At 33.3% G+C, this 23770-nt stretch overlaps 1 protein-coding gene across 1 annotated transcript; it reads right to left on the minus strand.

Annotated features, from left to right (window-relative positions):
* Positions 1–16554: 16554 nt before the first annotated feature.
* On the minus strand, positions 16555–18354 carry LOC115956081 (crocetin glucosyltransferase, chloroplastic-like). The gene has a single exon (XM_031074540.1). The coding sequence runs from the start codon at positions 18283–18285 to the stop codon at positions 16894–16896; it is 1392 nt and encodes a 463-aa protein (XP_030930400.1). The 5' UTR covers positions 18286–18354; the 3' UTR covers positions 16555–16893.
* Between the last annotated feature and the right edge of the window lie 5416 nt (positions 18355–23770).

A 23770-nucleotide genomic window follows, 5' to 3' on the forward strand; every position in this document is an offset into this window, starting at 1 on the left:
ATTTTTATTTTTTTTATTATTTTTAGATATTGTTTGAACTTCTACAATTTTGAGATTTGAGTTGTATTGTTTGAAGTAGAGTCGAAAGAAACAAGGAAAGAGACTAAAAAAGTGAAGTGAAATGGTTGAATGAGTTCTAGACGTGTTCTGTTTATAGTTCCAACATAGAGATCATGATGAGCTTCATAAACAAACGGTCTTTGTAGATTTTGCATAGTGGCTATTGGTGTTGCGCAAAGGTTAATGATGAATGTGAAGTGGGGTTGGCTTAAAGGCCTCTGTGGTCGTGCTGTCACTCCCAAATTTGTTGGGAAACAATGGCTGGTGCCTGGTAGCCTCATTGGCAGTGGCAACTGGCAAGGTCCTACATTTTCCATAATAAAAAGAGGGTTGCAGAATAAAGCATCAACTCTGTCAATGCTGATAGCATTTATAATGTACAGGTAGTGCTTAATTAGATAAGTAAAAATGGAACCGGCGACTTTATCATACATACAAAATAAGCAGATTTTTTTTTTTTCTTTAAAAAAAGAAGAAAAAAAAAAATGCTATTGCTATTGTGTTCATCCTTAATAAGAATTGAAGCATAAATTAAATTTTCATTATTTTAGACATTTTTTTTTTTATCAATTCCTTTATAATTTCTTATTTTGTGTTGGTTTAAACTTTAAATGGATTTTTTTTTCTCAAGTTTGCAGTGCATGGGCTTTAGATAAGAGGTTCCACTCTTTCTAAAGCCAAGCATTGACTGTAAGTCTTGTACATGGAACAAATCAAGATAAGAATATAGTTAATTTTGGTCAGCCATAGCTTTATTTGCTAGACATCAATTTACTTCCCTACCAAAAGTCCGACTTATTTTAGACGGAAATTTCATTAATTATTACTACTAGTATACAAAATTAAAGGATCATTAAATTTGAATAGGTCCCTCACTGACCTAACCAAGCGGTTGGGTATTAATGTATTACTAGGATGAAATTTCAGGGATCATTAAATTGGAATAGGTCCCTTAGGACCCTCATTGACCCAAATTTCTTCCATGTAGACTAATATTGTGTACACTCCAATGTTTTTTGCATTTCATAATGATAGATTGTGGAAAGTGTCATATCCAAATCCAACATGCTTGAAAGTTGTGGTTGAGACTATGGCCCAGAAACTTTACTATTCAATACTTTTGTGTGGAAAATTAAACACTCGTTTGATGTAACAAAAAACAATGGAATTTATCATATTGTGTGATGAACTATTGAATTGTTTATTCCACGTTGTTAAATCACAAAAGGGTCTAAATTAATCCGATTCGTATTTTCATACACAAATCACAAATGTACGGAACAATATATCCCCTAACTCAGGATCTTTGCTTTGTGTGAAGAATTCAACACTCATTCAATACAATATATATAGGAGACATTGGAATTTGATAAACTGGCTTTTTTTTTTTTTTTTTTTGTGGATTTAAAATTATAGAAAATAGTGATTATTGCCAGTCATTAGTATCCAAAATAGAGATAAAAATAGTGATTATTAAGTATGCATATTTATGAAAGTTGACGTAAAACGTCCACTATTTCAACATTTTTTTAAAAATTAACAATAATCACTATTTTCTGTAATTTAAAAAAATCATTTTTTTTTTTTGTTAAAGAAAAAAAAATTGCTAGTTTGGATACTAATGACTTCACCTCTAGAATTGCCAGCTGCAAAATCATTCCAGACTTTCAGTGCTTACAACAATTTCGGGTCTGTTTGGAATTCGTTTATTTTGTTGAATTAAAAACTTTTTGTTAAAAGTATTGTAGATAAAGGTAAAAAAAGGAAAAAAAAAATGCTATTACTATTGTGTTCATCCTTATAAGAATTGAAGCATAAATTAAATTTTCATTATTTTTGACAGTTTTTTTTTTATCAATTCCTTTATAATTTCTTATTTTGTGTTGGTTTAAACTTTAAATGATTTCTTTTTTCTCAAGCTTGCAAAGCATGGACTTTAGATAAGAGGTTCGACTCTTTCTAAAGCCAAGCATTGATTGTAAGTCTTGTACATGGAACAAATCAAGATAAGAATATAGTCAATTTTGGTCAACCATAGCTTTATTTGCTAGACATCAATTTCCTTCCCTACCAAAAGTCCGACTTATTTTAGACGGAAATTTCATTGATTATTACTACTAGTATACAAAATTCAAGGATCATTAAATTTGAATAGGTCCCTCACTGACCTAACCAAGCGGCTGGGTATTAATGTATTACTAGGATGAAATTTCAGGGATCATTAAATTGAAACAGGTCCCTTAGGACCCTCATTGACCCAAATCTCTTCCATGTAGACTAACCTCGTGTACACTCCAATTTTTTTTGCATAATGATAGATTGTGGAAAGTGTCATATCCAAGTCCAACATGCTTGAAAGTTGTGGTTGAGACCATGGCCCAGAAGCTTTACTATTCAATACTTTTGTGTGGAAAATTAAACACTCATTTGATATAACAGGAAACTATGGAATTTATCATATTGTGTGATGAACTATTAAATTATTATACCACATTGTTAAATCACAAAAGGGTCTAAATTAATCCGATCAGTATTTTCATACACAAATCACAAATGTACGAGAAATTATGAGGTCCTCATGATGGACAAGTGATGTGGTCCACCATTCCAATAAAAGACTCCCACCTATTTAAAATTTTGGAGTTTTAAATAAAAACTGAATACTAACTTAGCAATTTTAAACAGGTGGGAGTCTTTTACAGGAATGGTGGACCACATCACTTGTCCACCATGAGGACCTTATAATTTCTTCAAATGTACGGAACAATATATCTCCTAACTCAGGATCTTTGCTTTGTGTGAAGAATTCAACACAATATGTATAGGAGACATTGGAATTTGATACACATGCTTTTTTTTTTTTTTTGTGGATTTAAAATTATAGAAAATAGTGATTATTGTTAGTCATTAGTATCCAAAATAGAGATAAAAATAGTGATTATTAAGTATGCATATTTATGAAAGTTGACGTATACCGTCCACTATTTCAACATTTTTTTAAAAACTAACAATAATCACTATTTTCTGTAATTTAAAAAAAGATCACTTTTTTTTTTTAAAGAAAAAAAAAATTGCTAGTTTGGATTCTGATGACTTCACCTCTAGACTTGCCAGCTGCAAAATCATTCTAGACTTTCAGTGCTTACAACAATTTCGGGTCTATTTGGAATTTGCTTATTTTGTTGAAATTAAAAACTATTTGCTGAAAGTACTGTAGATAAAGGTAAAAGTTAGTTAAGATAGTATAGTAGGACCCATGAATAGTATTGAAAAGTGCAGTAAACCAGTAAGACCCATAAATAGTAGCAAAAATAAGTTGAATAGTAAAATAAGTTGACAAATTTTACCGTCATGTGTGCCATAGATTACGCTATCGTTAAACATAGTGAGGCCCAGCTTCGGTCGCGGCAGTCGGATTCAGCAGCTCCTTCCTCCCGTTTCGCTCCATCCCGTTTAGCTCCATCCACATCGGCTCCTCCTTCCTCTTCGAGCGATGTGTCTCTAGGAGATATCATGGCGTAGCTGCAGCGCATGGATGCTCGCCTCGATACACTCTCTACAAAGTTGTATCAGGTAAACGTTCGTGTTGGTTGTATTGCACGACGACAGGCGTCTATGGGTGGCTTTGCTCCTGAGGCTACTCCTTCACCGCCTTCTCCTGTGGCTTCTGCTTCTGAGGATGAGGATAATGATGATGGTGATAACGATGATGATGGAGATGCTATTTGCTGAAAGTACTGTAGATAAAGGTAAAAGTTAGTTAAGATAGTATAGTAGAACCCATGAATAGTATTGAAAAGTGCAGTAAACCAGTAAGACTCATAAATAGTAGCAAAAATAAGTTGAATAGTAAAATAAGTTGACAAATTTTACTATCATGTGTGCCATAGATTACGCTATCGTTAAACGTAGCGAGGCCCAGCTTCGGTCGCGGCAGTCGGATTCAGCAGCTCCTTCCTCCCGTTTTGCTCCATCCCGTTTAGCTCCATCCACATCGGCTCCTCCTTCCTCTTCGAGCGATGTGTCTCTAGGAGATATCATAGCGTGGCTGCAGCGCATGGATGCTCGCCTCGATACACTCTTTATAGAGTTGTATCAGGTAAACGTTCGTGTCGGTCGTATTGCACGACGACAGGCGTCTATGGGAGTGTTGATCCATATTTTTGAGGGATGTAGTGAGAATAGTATGTATCTTTTCTTTTATTTCTTTTTAGATACATTACTCTTGTACATGAGGTCTTGTGACCATTTCTAGACATACATTGTACTTATCCCTTTATTTATATTGATGTATGTTTTTTCTTTCACCTACCCCTTCATGTGTTGTTTCTTTTCTCTCTTTATACACATGTTTCTTATACTTGTATGCAATCTATTATTTTTGTTTCACACAAAGATGCCTTGATGAGTTTTGTTTAAAGTGTTTTAGAAATACAGGTTGTCAAAGTCTACTTGCCATAAACTCTCTTCTTGCAAAGTTTTTCAAGAGTTTGTGTTAAGATAGATTTTATTGTATTCAACAAGTGAATATGAGTTGAGTGATTTATGACTTCTCTCATATGTTCATTTGTTTGTTGTGGTTTTATCATGGATTGCCAAAGAGGGAGATTGTTAAGACATATGTGTTTCACATATTAAGAACATATGTCATGATTTTATGTAATTAACTTATCCTTTGACAAAACGCACTTTACTTGTATTTTGGTAGATTTAGGATGTTTTAAATACTTCAAGAAATTTTGTTTCAAGATCAAGTATTGAAACTTCCAAGTCTGTTCAAGCAAACAAGTTCAGAGTGCAAAATCATTAAAGCTCGACAGCTGGTCGACAGCTGCATCTATCGAGCTTAAGGAAGTTGTTATTCATTCGGTGTGCTCGACAGCTGCTCGACACTTGCTATCTATCGAGATTTAAGATTTTCAGAACTTCAATTTGATTTTCTTGGGATCTGTGAATATGTCTTTGGGCCTTCTTTTCTCCTAAACCTAGACATATAAAAGGATCAGTTTAAGGGCCGTCAAAGTGTTCACAAGTTGCACAAGCTTTGAGCAAACTCTGTTCAAGCAAATTGTTTGTGACCAAGCATCTTCGTGATCTTCATTGTGTGGATGAACTGAAGAACTTTGCAACCAACAACCTTCTTAGTTGGTGATTGAAGTTGCATACTGGGATCCGCGCAATTGGTTAGTCACGTACTGGGAGTCGTGCATCTGAAAGAGGAACTGTCACTACAGAACAAGTTCAATTGGCTATTGGAGTAAGGGTTCAACTGTAGGTTGGTAAGGTACTTGGATTCCTTTACTTGTAACCGCTTGTTGTGATAATAGTGGAGTTTTGGGAGTGGTGACCTGAAAATCACCCGGTGGGATTTTTGCCGTTAGGTTTTCCCCATTCGTAAACAAATCACCGTGTTATTTATTTTCCGCTGCATATTTAGTTTATTGGTGATTTGTTTGTGCTATTACGCATTTGCATGATAAATTGATTAATTAATAACTTGGCTAATTAATTAATTAATTTCTATCACAAGGGGTCATTCAGTTTGTGGCTTATCAATCAGCATTAAGGAATGCACTCCCCCACCATTGTTATCGTATTGTACGCCTACCTAAAAACATATTGTGCTTCTTAGGATGCTTTGCACTTAGTTTTTTTGATTTGGATTTTGGATTCTTTCTTCTTTTGGGTATGTTGTTTTCCTGAGCCACACTTTTCTAGAAACTTATATTATTAAAAGGTTAATTTATTAAAATATTAAACGTATTGACATTCTTCTCTTATTTGAGTATTGCAGTTAGATATGGTCGAGGAATGTTTAAAGCGTGCAATGGACTTGAGTGGTTTGTTATTGCTCTATTCTTCTTTAGGTGATGCTAAGGGGATAACACAACTTGCATCACTTGCTAAAGACCCTAATTACAAATTTGAGCTAGCCATACAGCTTGGTAGATTAGAGGTTGCAAAGGTAAGTCCAATTTGTTTATGTCATGGGATATGGGTCTCCTTGAGAGCATTTTTCTACTTGAGCATGTGAACATTTCTAATTTCCTTTTGAACAATGGTATAGTCCATTGTTTGTCCAAGAAAATGATTCATTCTCACTATGACACAATCTCATTTCTAATTACCCTTTTTCTCATATCTGCAAGCAATTACAATCTCATTCTTATGGGAAAAACTTTTCCCCAGCCTCCATCTGTTTTAAGGAGAATTTCAGCATATGGAGACTTTTTTTTTTTGGTCTGTTTTTGGAAAATTTTAGTGAAATTTTTTTTTTTTTTTTTTAAAATTTTAATCTCTCTAACTCTAGCTTTGCCTGGTTTGTGGTGATTAATGGATTTCCCACATAATAGTCTCTTATGTAGAAAGTAGAGGTAAAGCTCAGGTGTGGAGGTCCTTCTTAAGCCATTTGGCCTTAGGGATAGCCGCATTTAAAAAATGCGGCTATAGTTGTCAACTATAGCCATGTTTTAATCGCGGCCATTGGTCCTGGCCTATAGTCACGGGGTTTAGGCCACTTTTGAAAACGCAGCCTAAAAAAACGCAGCTATAGACCAAATCGTCCTATAGCCACATTTTTTTGAGCTATAGCCGCATTTTAAAAACGTGGCTATAGAAAAACAAAAAACAAAAGACATGTCAACCTAAGGACCCACAAAATTAATGGAGTCCTATCTATGACTACAAGACTTAATATATGTGATTTGTAGTCGGAAATTACTGCAGGATCAAATTCAATCGAATCCAATTATTAAATTTCTCTGAAAAAATTTACTAAAACTTATACCAATAATTAATTTTAGGTTTACAGCTACAACAAAATTACAAAATAATAAATAAATGTTTGATATATTTTGTGACTCATAGGATAGTTTATAAAGGCTTCTAAATTAAAGTTTGTAGTATTTTTTATAGGGAAATGTTAATGGATAATGTAAGGTAGTGCTTGTTAAGGATGAGTTATTAATTGTAAGGTTTAACTAATAAAAAATTGATATGAATTGATGAGGAGATTGAAAATATTATTGAAGTGACAAGTGGAATTCAAAAAATTAGCTCAATTGACTCCACACTTTATAAAACAGGTAAAAAATTTGACATAAAGAAAATAGATTTGATATAAATTATTTCTTCACGGTACTTGTTAACATTACCTTTCTTTAAATCATTTTTTTAAAAGATTTTTTTTTTAATGTAAGTAAAAGTGTAAAACCATAAAAAACTATCAAGCAAAACAACAGTACTTCATCTGACCTGGATATCAATCATTTAATAGAAATATTTCTACCACACTCAGAATTAATTTGCCTTTAGCCAAGAATTTTAATTATAATTCAATTGGCATTTTCATGTTTTGAAAAAAAACATTCATCTAGAAAAAGAAACGTTTAAGATTCAAATTAATTGTCCCATTTCAACTATTGAATTTTCAAAAACCAATTTATTTATTTTTCTTTTAATTACTGCACTCCCTGTCAAGTTACAAAATTTATATCTATCTAGAGAAATCTAAGGCCCGTTACATGCAGCATCACATTCACAAGGTTTAAGGTTTAAGTCTATGCTTGACTATTGGTGTCAGAATTAATGTGTGGTAGAATTTCAAGCAAACAAAATAGGAAAGCAGAAAGAAACTCAGCGCAAGACTTTCATGCATGTCCTATATATATATATATAGATAATTTAGTTTAGCATATATGATCATGGGTTGCTCATTCTACCAACCATTGATCGTAACTTAGGAGTAAACTGTTTATTCCTAAGTTCTGCAGTGGAGATTAGTCGTCTGAGTTTCATTGCATCGAAATTAATTTATACTACATGAAGTACATTAAATTCCTCGTTTTAGACTAATTAAATTTCCACAGTTCAGTGTTCACTCATTTCATCACTGATATGCACATGCACTCGCTTACTTATGCATGAATTCCACCAAAAAGGGACATATATGTAGACACCCTATTTCATTCTGCTTATCCTCTCCAAGCTCTTTCTCATTTGTTGTATTAATTTTGTTTTTTAAGCTTTACTTTTAGTTGGGATTTTAATCATATTTTTATTAACATTAATTTTAATCCTGTCTTTATTCAAACCTAGAATTTTAATTCATGAGTCGTTTATCATCGTTTGTTTTTATTTTATTGAAGTTTTTAATTTTAACAAGTGATCTAAAATATAATTTAATGTTTCCTCCTTACGTTGTTTTATTTATGGTCTAAACACATATTTATGATATTTTTTTTTCTTATATATATATACACACACACATATATATACACACATACAAACATACACACAAAAATTTAACCAATTTTAAGCCAAGTTATTAATTAGTCCAGTTATGCTTAAGACCTTGGTTAAAGCAAACAACATCAATATTGTGAATCATTAAAATAACAACGAAAACAAATAGTACGGAATATGATAATGTAAGGAAAAGCCAATGGGTTAATTAACTCATGAGCGATTTTAGCCCCTAAAATTTAAAGTGATCACACATTTAGTTCTTTAGATTACTTGGCTTGTAAAGTTGTAATTTACAACTATGTTTTTGTTGATTTTAATTCCGTGCCAAATTTGATTGTAATTATATTCAATCTTATGTACCCTGTATTATTTGTGGGATTTTATTTGTAAGAGTTGTGTGTGAGAGAGAGAGTGTGTGAAGACTCAAGGCAAATTGAAGATTGAAGTGTTTTTGCGGGTAGCTTACAAGTAAGCATCCCGTGAAGTGATGCATGTGCCCTGCACATAACTTGAATGCGAAGAGTCAGGATAGGATGGAGACAGCTGTGTTTCGCGAGTGTCTCGCGGGTAAAGCCTTCTTGCAAGATACTCGCGAAACATTTTGTTTTACCAGATTGTCATTTTTGATACACACTATCTGTACTCATACTATATATACCCACATTACCTACATATGTTGAGGAGTTCTTTTGAGAGAAAACCCTAGCCACAAACTTTGAGAGTTAGAGATTGTTATACCCACAATTCTTTACACAATTACTTATGGATTTTCCTCAACTCTTACCTCTCCATTTCCATACCATTAAGAGGTTGATAGTCCAAACACTTACCATACCCTTTTAGAGTGTTCAGTGAGGTTTTGGTGTTTCTGGGAAGCATTGGAAGAAGCCAGGCTTTGGCGGATGCAATCGGGCATATTGCGAGATCCGGAGAGCTAGACAAGACACGGTTCTGAGAAGCCTTGTTGGAGTAGGAGCTTGGAAGGCTTAGGTGTATCAAGTAGATTAGGCTTGGAGGGTTTCTTGCTAACCCATATATCTCAACTGATTGTCTAGTGGATTGATTTCCGCTTGGAGGGCAGCGGAGAAGTTTTACGCCGAGTATTTCGGTTTCCTCTTCGATAACACATCAACGTGTTATCTTGTGTTTGCATTCTTCTTCCCTACTCTTTTAGTTTTCATATTACTACTGTGTTATATTAAATATGGCTTAGAGTAGTTTATTTGTTTATCCGCTCACATTTACTCTATTCCACACTTAGTATAAGTTAGAGTAAAATCTACCGAGCCATAATTTTTAATTTGGGGGGTCTAAACAGCTCTTGTATTTTAACACATTTTCGAACTTTCATGGCCAAACTAGAAACTGACCCTATAGGGACTAAAGCGATCATTTTAAGTTTTTTAGGAACTGAAAATGATAATATTAAACTTTGGAGACCACAATCACTCATGAGCTTAAGTTTAAAACCACTGCCAAGGCTTCACCACCAACCCGAAGGAAACTAGATTCACTAAAGAATTTAAGTTTTACAGTATTAGAATAACCATATTCTAAATTGTACTTATTAGCATTATCCAACATAGCTTCAAATTTAAGAACTCTTCAATAGTAGAACTCTGTTGAACATGAACAACTCACTTATGAGTCCAAATATCCTCTTGAAGCTTTGACTTCTAGCAACAATGTATTCTAGATGTGGCAGTAACTTTTACACAACTGGATCTTGGGTTTCTTCAAACTTAATCACTAGAAGAGGCTTTTTGAGAGCTTGGCACATGTGAACCTTAGATGAACATTAATGGACTCTCCAACCTCTAGATGTTAATGTACTTATTAACATTACCTAACCTCTAGATGCATCACGATTCACGTGAAGGTGTTCACAAATTGGTGATTCTACTCGAGACTTGTTAAAGGGGTCTAGTTTGAACATGAGTGAGGGAGATATTTCTTTTAATTAATTATTTGATGGACATTGAAATTTTGTGTTTTGTTCTAATTGTTAAGCACTTGACTTCCTTATATTCGTAGTATTATGACCTACTCGATATATATTTTTCACTTGTGTTGATTGTGAGCATGCTTGTGTGGGTGTCGGTATGGTGAATTTTGTGGTTATATGTGTGATTTAATATAGGACTAGTTTGTATATCTAGTTCTTATATCTAGCATTCCATTGGGAATTTAGTTCTAGCCACATGCTTTTATTTTTTGCTTCCATGATTTTTCCTTTTTTTTGCATTTTTTGTGGGCTCACTCAAATCCCTATAGTACAATGACAAAAGCAAATATTTAAAAGTATTTTGTTCTTAAACTTAATTTCAAATTCATTTTTATGGTATTTTGTTCTTCAATTTGAATTCAAATTCAGTTTTCATGGATTTTTCAGCTAACTTTTAAGAGATGTGATATGTCTATAATATTTTCACAATAAATTATAAGTAATAACTGATAAGTTGTGGACATAGCATAGAATTTCTCAACTTCTACGTTTAATTTTATTTTTTTAATTTTTTTAAATTTTTTTAAGGTGGGGAAAACAAGAAATGAAGAAAATTGAATTTGTGTAGTTTAAATGGGTTTTTTTAAGACCATTGGATTTTAAAAATATCACATATCTTATTCTTATCTCATTTTCAAATTCATTTTTTATGCATTTTGTTCCTCAATTTGAATTCAGATTCAGTTTTCATGGATTTTCCAGCCAACTTTTAAGATTAATGATAAAAAATAAAAATAAAAAGTGGGGAAAACAAGAAATGAAAAAACTGAATTTGTGTAGTTTAAAAAGCCCATTTAAACTTTAAATGGGCTTTTTAAGACCATTGGATTTTTTAAAATATCACATATCTTAGCTCTGGATTAAATTGGATGATTTTAATGAGAGGGATCTTTCCCATGAAGAAGTATGAAACATCTTAAGGTGGTACGTCTTGAGGAGGTTTTCTAGGGTGAGAAATGAGAATGAAATATTTTAGAGAGGCTTGTTGTATTGGTGAAGAAGGAAAAATCTGGGAAGAGCAGAGTTAAACATCTCAAAGAAAAAAAATTAGATGGAGAACAAAGAAGAGGCTAATTAGCTATCAAAAAAACAGAAAGAATAATAACAAAATCTTTGTTTGTTTGTTTGTTTGTTTGTTTCTTTTCTTTTCTTTTTAATTTTTTTTTTAAAATAATTCATTTCATTTTTTAAATGTTTTTGATCTTAGGTTTAATTTTGAGAGAGATGGAGAAACATTTGGAGTAACATCAGAGTCCAAGTGAGGAATCCTAATCTTTTTAAACTCATTTACATCTGAATGAAAATCTCATTTGCTAAATCTAAAAAATTCACGCATACACTTAGCTTATCTCTCTTCACCACCAGCATGACACCGTAAACCTATTATCATCAAAAATCCATCCTTCCTATATTTAAATACCTAGATTACTCCATGAACAATTTGTCTAGAGGTATAATTCATTTCACATCTACCAAATAGCAAATTGTTATTAGTAGGTAAAAATGTTATGCAAGTTATGGGTGTAAACAAAAATTAAAATTAAAAACAATTTAACTAAATTATTGTGAAGTTGTGTATGCAGCAATACTCTTTCTTAATACAAAATCCCATAGGATCCAGCTCTTTCATAAACAAAAAAAAAAACACCCAAACCCTGCCCATAAGAACCTCTGAAGCCGAATCTATCACATTACAGATTGCATTATTTGTCTAGTAATCTAACCTAATCACAAAATTATGGTTGGGTGACTAGGATTAAAGTCAGTATAATGTAAGTTGAATCATCTTATATATACGACTCTCCCCCACCCAAAAGTAGAATGGGTAGAAGAAGAAGAGTAGGGTGGAGGGTTGTGTTGTACCAAGGCCGGTGGCTCATCAATAAGGAACTCTATTTTCTCCTCATCATAACTTCTATTAGAAGCAGGAAGCAAAATGTAAAATCTTTTTATTTTTGGGGGCCAAGACTGGTTGCACTAAACCAAACAAGATATTAAGTATTAAATACATATCAACATCCTATCAGGTACAATACACATGAAAAACACAAACTGTTTCCATTTTTTTTTTATGGGATTCTAGTTTCTAATAATAGCTACTTCCTTTTGGTTGTATTGTATCCATATAATTAACTAAAAACCCACTTCAAAAACATAATCCTCCATTATTTTAAAATTGTATTGACTCAGTCACTCATATATATATTTAAAAAAAAAAAAAAAAATCCCCAATACCGACCTTCCCTAGATGATTATCAACTTTTAGGTGATACATGTTAGCATGGGGACGTGCTAAACCATTACTGGTTGTAATGCTACATTATTTTGACATTGGCATGAGGTTTATGACTACACACTCCACACATACATATATAATATAACATTTATCCTTTAAAAAACTTCAAATTTTGAAAATTTAGATGCAAAGTCTGACCTCTGACTTTTCTCGATTGAAACAAAGGTGAATAGATGGTGAATCGAATATCAGTGAGCTTCTTGACTTGAGAGTCGAAAGTTCCACTGTTCCTAAAATTTGCCGGGTGAAGCGCCACAAAAGTCATATGAAAAGGGGGCTAGGTAGAAGGTAACTGGAATCTGTTTTTGAACTTATTTATTGATTGGATGCCTTGATTGTTGGATTGAAGTTTCCAAGACACACATATAACTTTCCAAGAAGAGACCCAATTTATTTTGAGACACAGCTCCAATCCAAACTTTCCTTTAGAATAAGGTCCAAAGAAAATTAATTTTTCCAATCTAAATTAGATGATAAAACAAGTTAATGTTAAGTAAATTAATTGATCTTACTTCATTACTTGCGCTTGTTAATCTCATTATTGTTATCATCGTGTCATTTCTATTATTCATTTTTCTTAGAAAAATTTCTATTATTCATTGGTCTGTCACATGATGTAATTTTAATATCCCATGCCATGAAAAAAAAAAGATAAAGAAAAAAGTCACTGCTTGCTTGTGTTATTGTTAAATTCAAATAATAAATTCGTGTCCATTACATAATCAATTAAACCTTAAATTACCCTTACTAAATAGAGAATAGTAAATACCGCAACTAGTTTAATTGACCCAAAACTTGTCCTTCTTTGAACATAAACTAATTTACCTTAACCACAAAGTTAAATATAAATGAAAAAATATTTTATTTCTATTTTCCCAAAAAATTATCAAATAAAAGCCGCAACTACTAAATTTTTCAAAACTCCACAATTTTAAAAATAATTTATTTTAATCCTCCAAGGGCATCAAATAACAATGTTCACAAATTGGCTGTCTTCATTGAGATCAAAACTTAAATATTCTTTTTTCTTCTTCAAGGCATCAATGTGTGTGCATTGCCATGTGAAGCCCCAAGAGAGGGAAAATGTTTCTCTCCAAAGTAGTTTGGAGAGAAACACTTCAAACTCCGCAAATATCTTTTTTTGTATATAAATTTTGAAAATCTAAACGTTAAATTGCATATTTATATTATATCCTTCATGTTTGCAAAATTTCAAAAAGATCAAAGATCAATAGTTATGTTATCAATCAAATGTTTAAATTTCAAGTTTTTGTGATCTAAAATTATATATAAAAAATAAGTTTATTAATTGAATAGTAAATAACATTTGATTTGAATAAAATTTGACATGCATGTTAAGAACATAAATATTATAAAATCCAACGGTTGGGTTTTCAAAATTCACATCCAATAAAAAGATATAAAAGGAATTTGAAGTGTTTTTCTCCAAACCTTATCCACTAGAGAGTTATTCTAATATATATATATATATATATATATATATTTTTTTTTTTTAAATTGTAAGTTTTGGAAAATCCTAGCTCTCTCAACCTCATGATTTAATCAAATATGTATCTGAGTGTCTAGGTTATAATTGATTTGTGCTCAAATGTTAAGTTTGGGCCTTAGCAACCCTACCGAGGAAAAAACTCAAATCTCTGATATCTCTTAACTGCATGGTTTCCATTTCATACACATAAACTCTTTCTTTACTAAAAAATTAAAAATAACTTGATTCTTTTTGGGAAGGTAGAAATTAGGTTAAACCACCACTAGTGGCCTATTTGAATTCCGGAGATCATTAATTTTGTTTTAATTTACCTCGAAATTTTGGTTTACATTTGTGAGTTTGGCTAACTTATTTGGTTTACATTTGTGAGTTTGGCTAACTTATTTGTTTAGATGAGACAAACAGCAATGTTAGCAAAAAAGTTGGTTAAAGAAAAAACCTAGCATATTTGCCGCAACTTTTCTCTCTCACATTTAAGTAAATAAACTTAACAAAAGTTGTCAAACACAATGTGTGTACACAGACAATAGCGCACTACACAGCCAACTTGAGACAGAGAGGGACTTATTCTAACTTCCAAAATCAATGAAACTTTAGTCTTAAATACGTTGGACTTAAATTTTGTCACGTAAGAAAATTGATATCAAGATTGAAAAAAATGGAGGTTTCCCATCTACTTGACTTACAATCAGTGCTTGACTCCTAGTCCAATTAATAGTGATGGATCGTAGAGTTCCATTCACAATTTTGAAGAAAAGAATCGAGTCCCATTAAATTTTGACCAGTCTACCGACATACAGAGTTACAGTTCCCTCTGAGTTTTCAACTTTTCATTCACTTAGTGCCCGCTATAATACAAAAATTTCTCTGTGTGTACTTAATTGTCAAAATTTCCGTAAACTTGTTCATATATGATGGCTACAAATTAACAGTGGCAGACAGAGGATTTTGAAAATTCCACTTTCCCCTAATTTGTTTTTTTAATAGAAATAAGAAATTATATATAAAATTTAATTGATGAATTTTATTCTTATAGTACTCTTATACAACATATAGCTTATAAAAATCAAAATAGAATGAATGTATATGTTTATAAAAATAGATGAGTTTATAAAATGGGAAAATTATCGAGTATTTTTGAAATGTCGTTGTACGGCACCGATATCCCAAAGCCCATACTGGCCTTGGGCCCAGGCCCATACAGGCCCTGGGCCTAGGCCCTGGGCCTAGGCCCATACCGGCCTTGGGCACAGGCCCAGCGGAAAGGTCCAGTTACCCCATGCCCTTCTTGAAACTGTCATAATGTAAAAAACAAGTTTTGGGTATTGAATTCCAAGGGGTGATCGGTTAAACTTTCCCGGGCAAGCATATGAGCTGTGTCTGGGAAAATCATGATATGCACGGGAAACTGAGTTGCCGAACATAATCGATCAAGCTGGAACCAAGTTCCAAGCCCATAAATGCTGCACCGCCCTCTCACCTAAACATCCACTTTAATCAGATAATATTGGACCTTCAGTAGCACTAACGGTGTCTGTAATCATGATCTCCCCACTAACCTTGGCTATAAATAGAAGAAATTTGGGAGAAGAAGGGGTTCAGAAAAACTGAGAGAAGACAGTCAAGTGAGAAAGTATTAACTAAGTGCTGCTTTGAGTCTCTCTGCCGAGAACGACCCAGAGTAGGAAATCCTCAAACCCACTACAAATAAATTGTGAGCCCAAGTGATTCAAGGCCCAGAAGTCTCATACTTGGTCCCTACAGTCGTATTTTCTCCTCTCACACGTGTGTTAATATTAAGTGCAAACTAACCCAAATCCCATTACACCGAAAGCAAACCTTCAATAACAACTAAAAAAAACTCACAAATGAGATACTCACTATTCCACAACCCTAATACATCCAATAGTGAATCTAAAAAAAAAAAAAAAAAAAAATTCCAATAGTGTTCTCTCACTCAAACAATGGACAAAGACTCAAACTATGTTTCAAAGAAATCCCTCTATCTTCTTTTGAGAGTCTTCTCATTTTCCCAAATGGATAAGAACTCATCAAATCCTTTATAGCATTGTCTATACACAAAACTTCAATACCAACTTTTTGGAGGACTAAGAATACATTTTTTATTGATTAGATAATATTAAATTTCTTCCTTAACAATCATTTCACATTAAGAAAATCCATAGCAAGGCAAATTAAGAATTTGAGCAACAAACATTAAGAAGTTGGTTTAATAATTCCTAAATCCTTATGATATCTATTAAATTATGGGTTCAAATTCTCTCTAGCCAATACTTTTGGGTTATGTCCAAAGAATTTCTTCCTATAATAACTTGCTATATATGAGATGAAGGGATTGCACAATTCTAAAGCAAATACTAAGATATTCGAAGCGGTCTTGATACATTCGTTTATTTTATTTTTTATTTTTTAATCTAGGCAATAAAATTTTGATCAATCTTTTCTTAATAAGATATTTATAGAGCACAGTAGTACATGCAAGCTAATAACTTCACAATAATCCATATGATATGAGTATACAAACTCAAAAAAAAAAAAAAAAACTTGAAATTGAAAAGGCTTTTAGAAGGCTCACAAGGAATGATTTATTGTTTTCTTTGCAGGCAGTGAACTGTGTACTTGGGACGCCAACATCTGGTCATCCGTTTTATTGCTCCATTCCCAATGAAGTGCGTGACAGCATGAGATTGCAAGCTTCCTTCACATCTTCCACAGCCTCACCCTCCAATTTCATTTTCATAGCGTTGCTGTCCATTAATCTATGTGAAACCTTTCCATGAAAAGCTTGAAATGGGTGTGTGAAGAACCACCCTCCTTCACAGCTTGCACAGCCAAGCTTTTCCATTTCTTAGCATTCCTCCTTATCTCTTCCCCTTTCTCTGCAGCTCCCATCACCATCTCCAAGCACCTCTTAATTTCTGCCCTCTCCACAACTTCTTCTTCATTCACCTTCGCTTTAATTCCAGTCCCCCACACCTCCTCCACCATCTTGGCATTCATAATTTGATCTGAAAAATGTGGACAAGCCACCACCGGCACTCCGGCTACGATACTCTCCAAGGTCGAGTTCCACCCGCAATGTGTCAAGAAACAGCCCACTGAATGGTGACACAGCACCTCAACCTGTGAACACCATGGCACTATTAACCCTTGTGTTTCTTCCTTCAATTTATTCTTTATCGTGTCCTCTATTTCTGATCCTCCGTTCTCTGAAGCTCGAATTACCCACAAGAATGGACGGTCGGTTTCAACTAGTCCATGAAAAATCTCTTCCATTTGCTTTCCTTGCAACGTAACTAGGCTTCCAAACGACACATAAACCACCGAGTTATTTGGCTTTGAGTTTAGCCAATGAAGATAGTCCTTAGAGCTCTCAAACAAATCACATCCAAACGGGGAATTACCAGACTGGTCTTTTGTGTCGAAAAAAGTGGATGGAACCAATGGTCCGATTGGTATTAAATTCAAATTAACAACGGCTTCGATTGCTGCTTCTTCTAGAGCATCAAAGGTGTTCAGTAACACACATGGGTTGGGATCTTTTTCAAGGGTTTGGATATGTTCCTGAAAGGTAGGTATGACTGAATTGTGTGGACTAGTTGGTAAGAGAAACGAAGGTAGGTCCGAGGAAGCAAATGGTGGCAACCCTTTGAACTGTATAGAATTTGGGGGGCTATTTTCATAAATATGATACATACCATCATGGGCATTGAAGTATTTCTGGTAGATAGCAAGTGCTGCAGTGGACTGAATGCTGAGAAAAGCAGAAGGTATACCCATATCACGTGCCACATCAGCAGCCCATGGGAGAAGGATGGTGTAGACTAAGAAGGTGACCTTGTGATGCTCGTCATTTGAGAGTTTGACAATCAAGTTGGCGAGTGTTTGTGAGCCGACACGCTTGAACTCGGACATAATGTGTTGTGGGTCGTCAATTGGTTTGTTTCCATCATCAAAGCCATCGGAGAAAGAGGCATAGGATAGGCCCTCAAGTGAAGGGAATTTTTTTATTTGTTTGAGGCCGTGGACGGTGGTGGCAAAGGTCACTCGTGCACCGCCGTGTATTAGGCGTATGGCGAGTTGGAGAGTAGGGTTAATATGGCCTTGGCCTGTGCAGGATATGAGAAGGAAGTGTTGGCTGTTCATGCTCGTTTGATTTCTCTCTCTCTCTCTCTCTCTCTCTCTCTCTTATTATAAATTGATTAGTGTTCAGTTAATCAATGGCAAACTTTTCTCTCTTATCCATCTCTCTCTCTCTTATTATAAATTGATTAGTGTTCAGTTGCTTAATCAACGGCAAACTTTTCTCTTTTATCCATAATTTTACATAAATTGACATATTTTCATAAAATAAAAGTAAAAAGATGCCAACAAATGGTTCAATTGATAAGGTGTTTGAATACTTCGTCTAACCTATTTAGATTCGAGTTCCGCTGCTAGCAATTTTTTATTGGTGGGTATTTATAAGGGTTAACCTATGAGTCTTATTATAAGCGTCTTGCTAGGAACTAGCATAACTTAATTAACTCTTTCTTTTTTTTTTCTTTTTTTTTTTTTTTTTTAAGTGAAAAGATAATGTTGTCCACGATTTAATCATTAATTGGCTTTGCAGCCTTTGCTTTATTATTAGTGGATAAGTGAAAAAAGACCATGCTCGATCATTTTCTTCTTTTTCATTTTTTCTTGACAGTGGATTAGCTGCACATGTATTGTCTATTATGGCGGCTGTTGAAATCCTAGTTTTTATCTATGGAAAAAGTAGCTAGGTCGTTATCAATAAATGGAAGTCATCCTTCTCCTCTAATCTACAATTTTTCTGATATCAGTGTCGTATTCATTCCCACCAAACTTTGACAATTGGGTCCGTAACTTATTGACAATATCTAATGCTTAATTTGAATATCCTTCACTTCATTAAAAAAAGTGTAAACTAACCGTAAGTTGTGACATCCATTAAAAAGTTCACCAATATATATATATATATATATATAAACATCCATTAAAAAGTTCAACAAAATATATATATATATATATATATATAATAAACATCCATTAAAAAGTTCAACAAAATATATATATATATATATATATATATATATATATATATATATATATATAAAATTAACAAGCAATATAAACAAAAGGATTATAAAAAATAATATTAAATAAAAATAAAAACATTTATAAAAAAACAACTTATCTATTTTAATTATAATTTATTCACATCTAATTTAATCAAATTTTATTTTGCACGAGGTTAATTAATTAAAAAGAGAGGGTCTAAAAACAAAAACAAAAATAGAGAGAAACAAATAGACATATTACCCCCAACCCCCACTTTTGGGTAAAAGGAGGAATATAGTAGAGAAACTAAACTGCCAAAAGAGGCTCAATACAGAGTCTATTTAGGTACAACCCATTAGCATCAAGATTAAGAAAATCTAGAATGTCTATTGGCGAACTACTAAATAAACAAAAACCATTAACTTGGATATGGGACCCTATCTTGCTAAGACATCTATGCATTTGTTAGATTCCAGAAAGCAGTGCTTAATTTGAACCCAGGAGAGTTATGAGATGTTACCTTCATTTCTAGCAATTGATCTCTTAACAGTAATATACAATACAATGCAACGATGCTCACTTTCTCTTAAGAATCTCTTAGGATCACTTTGTATGGTCTCAATGAATGACGACAAGTTTGTGCCTATATCTACAATCAAATTAGAGATTCATGGGTTGACGGGGTAGGTGAATCTTTTGGGAATTTTAATATGGTTTAGGCTGAGGTAGTATGGCCCCCTTCTCTTATCTCAGTTAGTATACTGGTTGGTGAGGTTCACAACCTAGAATCTCCCTCAATTCATTTCTAGATAGATATTATAGAAAATCAGTCTATGACGTTCATTTTAGGATAATTTTTCTTTATTATCAGATTAAGACATCAATTATTTTTTGGTGAATTAGATCTCTTATTTGACGATTAGAGATTTTACATATTGAGCTAACTGAAACTCACCAATCTATCTCAATTCTAAAAAGTGAATTAATAAAATTAGATGTTGCTAGGGACATTGCAACGAGAGATTATTTTTGAGGACAACTATTTGTGTACCTAGTAATTTTTGGTAGTTTTTTATTTTTTAATTTGATACTTACAACAGGAAAATAGAGATTTGAACTCTAAATGTTTCTGTTAGAAACACAAATAAACTAATTTTTGGTAGTTTGTTTGTATAGGGTTTATCATAAGGTATAATTTTTGGTAACCTTTATACTGAATGTGACAAAAAAGTTAAAAGTTATTTTATTTTATTATTATTATTTTATTCAAAGTAGTTTAGTTAAAAATATAAGACAAAAAGCAAAAAGTTAAGTTCTTGGCAAATATACACAAGTCATATACTCTCGCAGTCGCAGACACTGACACTTGATAAAATTATTACTATGCTCCTAAATTCCATGGCTCAGTTCCTTTTGTTTAAGCCATGCACGATAAAATTGTGTTCTGGGCTTTGTTTTGGGACCAATTTAAATTGGGCCGAAAAGCCCAAGTCAAAACGATGAGATAAGGTCACCATATTGGGCCACCGCACTTATTGAAAAAAAAATTCCTAAAGCCCAAAAAACTTACTATTTTCGGCCCTTCTTCCAATATTCAAATTCAAATTCTTAACCAAAGGGGGAAAGGTTTGGCTGGAGGAAGATGCATGTGGCCTTCTGCTGATGTGGCAACCAGCAACCTGATTCTTAGCCACGTGTCAGCAAGGGAGCACACAAATCAAGAAATATGGGCTACTTCAGCTGGTGCATGATCTGATTTTCCTCGCGTTTTAGTCAAAAGGCCCAAAACAGTAGCCACTAAATGCTTCCAATTTTAGACTATTTGCATAAGTCCAAAAATTACTCGCATAAGATCATGAACTAGTGGTACAAAATAGGATTCGGCAACGATGTTTGTCTAAATTTAGGAGGCACTTTAGGTTATATTCAAAACAATTTTTCCTAGTATTTTTTACGTTTCTTAAGAGTAAAGGAAGAGAGTATATATCGACTATTGTGTATAACAAGAGAGAAATGATTAAAAAATTAAGAAAAAAAAGATATTTTAATAATATAGAATATATAATAAATAATCAGATATGAGTGTGTGTTTTGAAAAAAATTATTAAAACAGAAAAAAAAATACTCTTATTTCAAAATAGACTGTAATTTTTGCATAAACTAATGTAAATTATCCTTTTACAAATGTGAAAGTCACAAATGTCACGCAAGAGAGGTTTCATGATCGAGACTATCTTATAAGATAATTTTTCCTTCATGATCAAGACAATCAAAGCAACCTTGAATCTTTAACATATCTTATGGGTCTGTTTGGATTGAGCTCATTTTTGCTTAAACTGAAAACTGAAACTGAAAACACTGTAGCAAAATAATTTTTAAATGTGTGAATAGTGTCATGGGACCCATTTTTAATGAAAAAATTACTGAAAAGTGGAATTTGTGGGTCCGTGAACAGTGCACGGATGCACTGTTCACTGCTGACTTGGTCAACAACTGCGGCTGAAGAAGAATTAAAAAAAAAAAAAAAAAAGGAAAACGCAGACAAAACGCAAATGCCATTTTCAGTCCAATCCAAACCGCACCTATATATGGCTAATCAATCAATAGCAAGCGGTTCTCAAAAAAGGAAAAAAAAGAAAAAGAAAAATCAATAGTAAGCCTAGCTAGCACTTCCTCTTACAACTAAAATGTGATTACTTAAATTGATTTAATTTTCAAAACTAAGTTAGAAGAGTAATGAACTCCTGAGCTTGGTACACACTCTCTATCCCATGCAAAATAAGACTTTAATCACTAATTTTGTTTGTCATAAGATTTTGCTCTCCATTATAGTGTTGTATCTAAAAAATTTCCTATTTTTCAATATGAAAATTTCTGGTGTTGGATATAAATTTTTCCTATTGTTGTATAAAAAAATTTCACACTATTGAACATGGAATTATGTATTGCTAAACTCAAAATGTCCTTCCCATAAAATAGTGAAATACAAAACACTCCGCCTTGCGGAATATTTTATTTTTTCCTACCAACTCACTACTCAACTTATAATTTGGGCTTGATCCTTGTTTCAATCAAAGTTTTAGGTGTGTAGCCGATAAGTTAGGGCTAGCTCAAGGTGCATCGATAGTAGCTACATATAGAGAGGCCATTTGACAAAGTGGCGTAGATTTGACTATCTCATCTTGAATTGGAGGCTGAAAACCATACAAACATGGATTGAAATGTGGTGAGACAAAAGAAACCCAACAATTTTTTTTTTTTTTTTTTGCTGAATAAAACCCAACAAATTGATACCTTCAAAAAAAATAAACCAATCATATCTATCCTATTAAAACCTAAAAATAATCAGAACCCAAATTAATTTTTAGTTAATTTTTGATTTTGCACTAGGTGTTCAATTTAAGTTTCTTAATTTTAGTACAAAGTGACCCATTTATAATTTTCAATATGATAACTGAGAATCCGAGATGACTACTTTGTTTACTTGGAGAAAATGGGCAAATACCCTTTTTTGGGAAATTAAACATTCGTTTGCCCTCTTTCTGAAACTAAATAGGGAATTGCCCCTCTTTTGTAACTCGACAATAAAGAAATCGAGTTTTAATGAATAACTCGACATTTGTATGGTCGAGTTAGTCTGACCCTTCGAATTTTCCCCAATAAAAAAATGTTTGTGTAGACGGTCATAACTCGGGAAACTGGAAATCAAGTTATTTTCAGCGGTTTGAATCAATAGGACCCTAACGTCTCACAACGCTATTCAGTCACTCGCTCTCCCTGTACACTCTCTTTCCCTCGCTCTCTGCCATCACTCTCTCTCCACACTCTGTCTCTCTCGCTCTGCGATCAGGCTTCCCCACTCTTCCTCGAGTCTCCATCAGTCGTCGTTGGTTCCCGCCGCCGCTGATTACAGGTACGGTCCTCTCCCTCTGAAATATTTTCTGATGTTGGTTAATGTTAGGTTGCGTTTTGTGTGGGATTTTGATTATTTTGTTGAAACTTAAGGAAGTAGTAAATTTACTACTGAAGATGAGAATTTTGTTGTCTTTCATATGCTGCAATGATGATTTTCTCATTAATGAGTTTAAATGTGCTTGGGGTTTTGATGAGGGGTTTTTGCAAATCGAGTGGTGTTATAACTTATATTTTCATAAATAGTTAATTAATAATTATCCTAAGCTTTAAGAAGTGATTTAAATAGTTCTGAAATAATTTTTCCTGAAGCAAGTTCTTATTTATTTAAGAAGTGATGTTGAAAATCTTGTGCTCAAAATATAATGTCTTACTGAATCTATGCTTTTATTTTATATTAAATGTGGTTTACTTGTTAGAAAATTGCTAACAATGTATTTGCTGCCATGTCAGATATGCAGGCACTAGATAGAGTGCGGCCTGGACCCGATGTGGATACCCAGTTGTCCTAGCAGCCGAATCATCGGTCAAGTCCGCTTTGGAGGTGCGCCGCTGACGAGGTATGTAGTAGTATTATTAATACATGTTTGTTTTATAATTACCTCATGTTTAATCTCCTAACACAATACTCGTCCGTGTGCAGGAGGCGCCTGGC

The sequence above is a fragment of the Quercus lobata genome, chromosome 8 (genome assembly GCF_001633185.2).
Source record: "Quercus lobata isolate SW786 chromosome 8, ValleyOak3.0 Primary Assembly, whole genome shotgun sequence".
Taxonomy (NCBI): Eukaryota; Viridiplantae; Streptophyta; class Magnoliopsida; order Fagales; family Fagaceae; genus Quercus; species Quercus lobata.